Source organism: Palaemon carinicauda, chromosome 24 (assembly GCF_036898095.1).
Source record: "Palaemon carinicauda isolate YSFRI2023 chromosome 24, ASM3689809v2, whole genome shotgun sequence".
In the NCBI taxonomy this organism is placed as follows: Eukaryota; Metazoa; Arthropoda; class Malacostraca; order Decapoda; family Palaemonidae; genus Palaemon; species Palaemon carinicauda.
In genome coordinates, this window is record NC_090748.1 from 9,295,215 (window position 1) to 9,302,714 (window position 7,500).

General features: G+C 40.7%; 1 protein-coding gene across 1 annotated transcript in view; it reads right to left on the bottom strand.

Moving 5' to 3' along the window:
• Positions 1 to 7,500, bottom strand: part of qvr (protein quiver) — a 141,999-nt gene that overhangs the window by 68,255 nt on the left and 66,244 nt on the right. The window contains exon 3 of the mRNA XM_068348037.1: positions 2,225 to 2,368. Coding sequence (XP_068204138.1) covers positions 2,225 to 2,368 — 144 coding nt within the window. The remainder of the gene's footprint in view (positions 1 to 2,224; positions 2,369 to 7,500) is intronic.

The following is a 7,500-nucleotide window of genomic DNA, read 5'->3' on the forward strand; positions in this document are numbered from 1 at the left end:
AATTTAATTTCGTGCAAACTTATTCCCGCATTTCTAGACTAAAATGTATTTAGTGAGGCAATTTACGGCACTTGCTTTTAGTTCTAATAACACGTAATACTGAAATAATTAAAAATTGAAGCTAAAGTTTAATATATATAATTTCTTGAAAAATTATTTCTGCGTTTTTAGACAAACATGTATTTGGCGAGTCAATTTACTGGACTTACTTTCATCATCATCATCATTATCATTATTACTTGGTAAGCTACAACCCTAGTTGGAAAAGGAGGATGCTATGAGCCCAGGGGCCCTAACAGGGAAAATAGCCCAGTGAGAAAAGGAAAAAAGGAAAAATAAAATATTTTAAGAACAGTTACAACATTAAAATAAATATTATCTATATAAACTATAAAAACGTTAACAAAACAAGAAAAAGAGAAATTAGATAGAGTAGTGTGGCCGAGTGTACCCTCAGGCAAGAGAATTCTAACCCAAGACAGTGGAAGACCATGGTACAGAGGCTATGGCACTACCCAAGACTGGAGAAGATTGGTTTGATTTTGGAGTTATGTAATTTATTTCCGCACTTTTACATAGCTTATAACTACGAGATTTACGTTGGGTGTAACAAAAGCCGATGCACTTTATTCGGTTTTAAGTTTTTATGAAGGGTTGTGATTCCTTTGCTTTTCCAATAAACAATTTCTGTTGAATTATTAGTCTTAGTTTAAAAACAAACTTTCTTAAATATTTCTACCGTTCTACTTTTTGTTTTAATTTTAATTCAAAACACTTTTTAGTATTCTTTTTCAAGACTATAAATCTAGTAAATATGGACCAGCTTTAATAACCAGTAATGCATTACAGACTTTATTATAGCATTGCTTAGAGGCCAAAACCCAAATATGACTAAGAGCATGTCCGAGGCCTTTGTCCTGCAGTAGACTATAAATAACTACATTTGTTGTTGTTTTTAATGGACATTCAAGACCTTTGTACCAACCGTGTATCACACGATCGTACATAGTTCATTTTGTGTATATATTATGCTTGTATCTTCGCTCTCCCCTCGCACTAAAAAGAACCTGAATAAACATGTCTGTTTTTCTCACCAGTAACGGTGTCTGTTTTGAACACGAAATTTCTTGTTGCCTTGAGCTTTTGTATATAAAGGAGAGTGTTCTATAATAAACTCACTCAGTTGCTTTCATCCTGTCTTTGAGTCACAACCTTCTCTCGGCCCGTCACACCTTTTTCCAAAGTATTTCCTTTATACAAAAGAATATCAATTTCCCCTAGTGATTCAAAATTTCATTAAAACATTAATGAAATATTTTTCCCATTATATAAGTGTTACAGTATATCTATCCATCAAGTGACAGATTCCTCTGCGTAAATATCTTTCGTCTTAATGACTTACCTGTTAAACTTTGCTGCGTATTCTTTGGTAAGTCCAATGGTGAATGATTATTTGTTATTCATAATTTACTATGAATGTGATGTATACATGCATATGCAAATCATCCACAAAATTATATGGATCTTATTGTTAGAAACTATAAACTATGGAAAAGATATCCACAAAAGTAAAACCACAGCATATAAATATGTATGTATGTATGTATATATATATATATATATATATATAAAGTATATATATATATACATATATACATATATGTATATATCTATATCTATATATATGTATGTATATATATATATATATATATATATATGTATGTATATATATACAATGTACATATGTATGCATATCACAGAATATATAAAGTATATATATATATATATATATATATATATGTATATATAATGTACATATGTATGCACATCACAGAATATATGCAGTATATATATATATATATATATATATATATATATATATATATATATATATATATATATATAATGTACATATGTATGCATATCACAGAATATACAGTATATATATATATATATATATATATATATATATATATATATATATATATATATATATATCTCGATATATACATACATACACACACACACACATATATATATATATATATATATATATATATATATATATATATATGTATATATATACATACATACATATAGGCATATAACCTCAAAAGAGAATCCATCATATGCATACTCGTATACATACGAATGACCGCAATATTAACAATATTACCGAAAAAAACAAAAAAAACAATCATACGCAAGAAAGTTCAGTACTCACGTGTCCCAATATGTTGGACGAGCTTCACGCAGCATCCATCACATGCCTTGGAGGGGGGTCCCTTCTCTATAGGGAGAGTGAAGTTAAATGGATCCTCGCAAAGCGGGTGGGTCCAGGAGGAGCATTCGTAGCACATTATGTTACCTGAGGGAGAGAAGAGAGGAAGGAGGACGAGTTAGATTCGAGGGTGGTGTTGTGGGAGGTGTTGCTTAAAATTTATGGCTTATAGATTATTACTATTAATGCTAAAGTACAACCCTAGTTGGAAAAAGCAGGAGATGCTATTAGCCCGAGGGCTCCAACAGGGACAAATGATTGATTGGAGAGATGATTTACTTCTCGAACGCTCATATTGAGAGAGAGAGAGAGAGAGAGAGAGAGAGAGAGAGAGAGAGAGAGAGAGAGAGAGAGAGAGAGAGAGAGAGAGAGAGAGAGAGAATAGATTAAACAGTGTAATGAGATATTGAAAAAATGGAGAATCGTTAAAAATAAGAGATTATGAAAAACATACAAATTATCTAAACACATACAAATGATCTAATGACTAAGTATGAAGATGCAGAGATAAAGAATTGCAACTCAAGAGATATTGAAAGCTAAACGAGATGCCAGAGTCTTTTAAGGCAAAAGTTTCCTATGAAAAAAAGTCATAAGTGTGAAGTGAATCGTTAGGAAAATGGCATTAGATAAAGTAGACAAAGAAATAAAATATTAAATTTACTATGAGAAATATTATAGGAACTATAAAAAAAAAAAAATATTCTAAAGTGCACTTGAAAAAAAATGCTAAACTATGGATAAGGTTAGTTCAACAAAATAATAGCAAAGGCAATATATATTTTTCTCTTCATTCGTGTAAATTAGGATTTCAAAATACATCACAATGAAAATGCAGATTTTATAATAATTTTAATATATAAATCAAAATCATCCCAGCCATAATTAGCAACAGTGAGAGTCACGAGGTTAAATCCTATCTCATGTTGGGTTAGGTTTCCCGTGTTAGGTCAGAATAGACAATGAAATTGGTGGTATTCTGAAAGCGGGTAATCCCAGACTGATTACGGGTATAAATCGTTTAAATTCTTTTAATGATTAAAATTATTGTGATGTGAATCTGTTAATCTATTTAGGAGTAAAATTATTTCACATATGCTATATGGCATCTAATTATCTCTAGTCTCACATAGGAGTTATAAACCCCTAATGAAACTATAAGAGAGATTACTCGAGTGCCATGTGTGGATGAGATCATGGCGAGGGGTAGATGGAGATGGTTTGGGCATGCTCTTCGCACTCCCCAAGAGAGATTGGTTCACCAAACTTTCAACTGGGCTCCACAAGGCACCATGAGAGTTGGAAAACCGAGGCCTACAGGTGGCACAGAACTACAAGGAGGCCTGCAAACAACACCTTGCAGACCCCGTGGGTCAGGCCACTGTTGAGCACCACTGGACCACCCTCAGAAACGCCATGGCCCGTGCCGCGGAGGAAACACTAGGCTACACCACCAAGAAACGGCAGGATTGGTTTGATGAGAATGATGGTACCATCTCTCTTCTCATTGAAACCAAACGACAAGCACGCCTGACTTTGGAAAACCAACCAACAGCAGCTAACAAATGTGCTCACAAGGTGGCTGAAGCTGGTTGCCAAAGAGGGATCCGTGAAGCCCAGAACACCTGGTGGCAAATAAAAGCTGCAGAAATACAGAGTTTCGCTGACCAACGTGACCTGCGCAGCTTCTATGCAGCAACAAAAGAAATATTCGGTCCCACACGGTCATCATTGGGCAGCCTGAAGGACGCGGATGGGGCCACGACTATCACCGACAGCGAGGGCATCCTGGCCAGGTGGAGGTCTCACTTTGAGAACCTCCTCAATGACCAAGCAGACACCCCAGACGATCTCCTGCGAATGACCCCGCAGCATCCCGTCCGTCACTGGATGGCACTACCACCCTCCATCCATGACTTCAACAAGGCCCTGCAGCGCATGAAGCCCGGCAAAGCCCCAGGGCCAGACAACATCCCGTTGGAGCTCCTCACTCACGGTGGCCCCGGTTTGAGGAACCGTTTGATGCTCCTTATACTGAAAATATGGGAGACCAAGACCGTCCCAAGTGACTTCCGCGATGCAAACATCGTTACCATCTTCAAGAAGGGAGACAGGGAGAACTGTAACAACTACCGGGGAATATCACTACTAAGCATCGCGAGTAAGATTTTCGCTCAGATTCTCCTTGACCGCCTCCTTATTCTCGCAGAAGACGTCCTGCCAGAGTCCCAGTGCGGCTTTCGACCTTCCCGCGGGACCATAGACATGATCTTCTGTGCGCGACAACTACAAGAGAAGAGCCTCGAACAACAACAGCCCATAATGTTCATCTTCTGGGATTTGAAAAAGGCCTTCGACAAAGTACCTCGACCTGCCATGTGGGCTGTCCTCAAAAGATATGGCTGCCCACCCGATTTTGTCAAGCTGGTGCGTGCCCTCCATGACGGAATGGTTGGGAGAGTCTGCCACCAGAACTCTCTTTCAGACCCATTCCCCATCAACGGCGGCCTGAAGCAGGGCTGTGTTCTGGCCCCAACGCGTTTCTCGCTATACACCGCAGCAAAGCTCAACGAGATTCCCCCAGACACACCATCAGTCGACCTACGTTTCCGCAATGGAGGCGCTTTCAACCTCGCTAGACTCCGCGCCAGAACCAAGACCACCTTGTGTGCAGTGCGAGAACTGCAGTATGCTGACGACAATGCCACCCCAGGTCAGACGGCAGAGAACCTGCAGTCGTTAGCTGATGCATACAACTCTGCCTACGAACGTTTTGGGATGTAAGTCAACACAGACAAAACCAAAACCCTCGTCCAACATCCACCAGGACTGATGCTCCCAAACTTCAATACCACAGTGCATGACCAACCGTTAGAACAGGTGGACCAGTTCTCCTACCTAGGGAGCATCCTAACATCAGCTCCCACAAGCAAAAAGGACGTGGAGAACAGGATCAGGGCAGCCCACTCCGCCTTTGGCCGACTCAACTGCCGCGTATTTAACAACCACGCACTGACAATGACCACCAAAATAATGGTGTTCAGGGCAGTAGTCCTCTCCACGCTCCTGTATGCATGTGAAACATGGACGCTATATAGAAATGATCTTAAAAACCTAGAACGCTTCCAACAAACGAAACTGAGGCAGATCTTGAAAATCCCCGGGGAGAGCCACACCACCAACATTGAAGTCTTAGAACGTGCCTCGCTGACCAGCGTGGAGGCCACCATCATCCACCACCGCCTCCGCTGGATAGGACACGTGCATAGGATGGATCCATCTAGGCTCCCAAAGAAAATATTCTACGGAGAACTAACCCAGGGCACCAGACCACGAGGAGCCCCGAAAATGCGCTACAAAGATCAACTAAAGCGCACCCTGGCTCTAACTGACATCGATCCTTCCTCATGGGAAGAAACAGCCAGGGACAGGAAAACCTGGAGGAGTACAGTACACCATGGCACCGTGGACTTCGAGGAGAGGAGGAGACAAAATGAGGAGGCTAGGAGGAGAAGAAGGAGAGAGCGATTAGAACAGCCCCGCCCACCACCTACCCTCCCTTGTGAACACTGTCCGCGACTCTTCCACCACAGACTAGGACTTAACAGCCACATCAGACATAAGCACCCACCCCATAGATAGGAGGCTGATGGCTAACGACAGAACCCAATACTCGGACAGGAGTGGGCGCCGACGACGATCTCTAGTCTCACATAGGAGTTATAAACCCCTAATGAAACTATAAGAGAGATTACTCGAGTGCCATGTGTGGATGAGATCATGGCGAGGGGTAGATAGAGATGGTTTGGGCATGCTCTTCGCACTCCCCAAGAGAGATTGGTTCACCAAACTTTCAACTGGGCTCCACAAGGCACCATGAGAGTTGGAAAACCGAGGCCTACATGGCTGAGGACTATGAAGCGTGAAGTAGGAGATGATGAATGAAGAAGTATTGATTTAAAAGCTCAAGATAGAGACGACTGGCGAAATCTAAATGAGGCCCTTTGCTTTAATAGGCGTAAGAGGAGATGATGATGATGATGATGAATGAATGAAAAGGTAGATAGAGAGCTTTCCTCCACACTAATCTCAAATATTTTCATGTGGATACTAAAATAACACAAAAGCAAGGAAAAAATCCAATGCTGTGTAGATAACTGTAACTAAGAATTACTATCCATCTGGTAATGAGTTAGACAAGGCACCAACAACCCATTGTGATATTACCACTAGTCTGTTTAACCTTATAAGATCGCTTGGGTGGGGTTAGTAGATAAACGGATTTTGAGCGAAGCGAAAAATCTAATTTTGGGCTCAGGCCATGTCGTCGTGATGGAAGTTCCTTCAAAGGTAGCTTCCTAGGTATATTTGACTACAGTGATATATCCCAGAGAATTTACCAAAGGTATCCAGAATTCTAACTCCTGGAGCGAATATCCCTTAAAATTTTACGAAGGGATATCGCGTAATATCAGAGGACGTATTCTTGACACGTCTCATGGCTATCTACGCCCCCAATAGAGCTTTCACTTCGAGGGGAAAGAGAGGCAAGAATAAGGAGAGTCGTCAAAGAGACAACGCTCTCGACGCTCCTACTGCTCTGCAAATAGTGCGCCAATTCGCCACCGCGAGGCGCCACCAAGTCATAGTGTCAGATCTACGGGTAAGGCCCTTTAAGTGCCTCCCACTGAGATAATCCTTCTTCAAAGCTTTTGCACACTTGAAAGTTTGTTGATATATAATTTTCTTCATAAAGTATCAAGACCATTTATTCGAGAACCAGGCTAAGGATAACACACACGAAAGTTGTCCATAAAAGGTTCTGGTGGCTTATGTGGTAACGTCCTTGACTGGTGATCGCCAGGCTGCGGTTCGAGTCCCACTCAAACTCGTTAATTCCTTTGGTCGCTGCAACCTCACCTTCCTTGTGAGCTAAGGATGGGGGCTTTGAGGGCGCATGTAGGTTTATCTGCTGAGTCATCAGCAGCCACTGCCTGGTCCTCCTTGGTCCAAGTTTGGGCGCTGATCATATGCATATATGGTTGGTGTCTAGGGCAGTCTTGCTTGATAGGGCAATGACACTGTCCCTTGCCTCTGTCTTTCATGAACGGGCTTTAAACCTTTAAACTTTGGTAATACAGCATTAATTAAATTTTGTCTCTCAAAGTATCAAGAAAATTACATAAAGACGGCTTGCCTTAACACACACATTCCTTGGA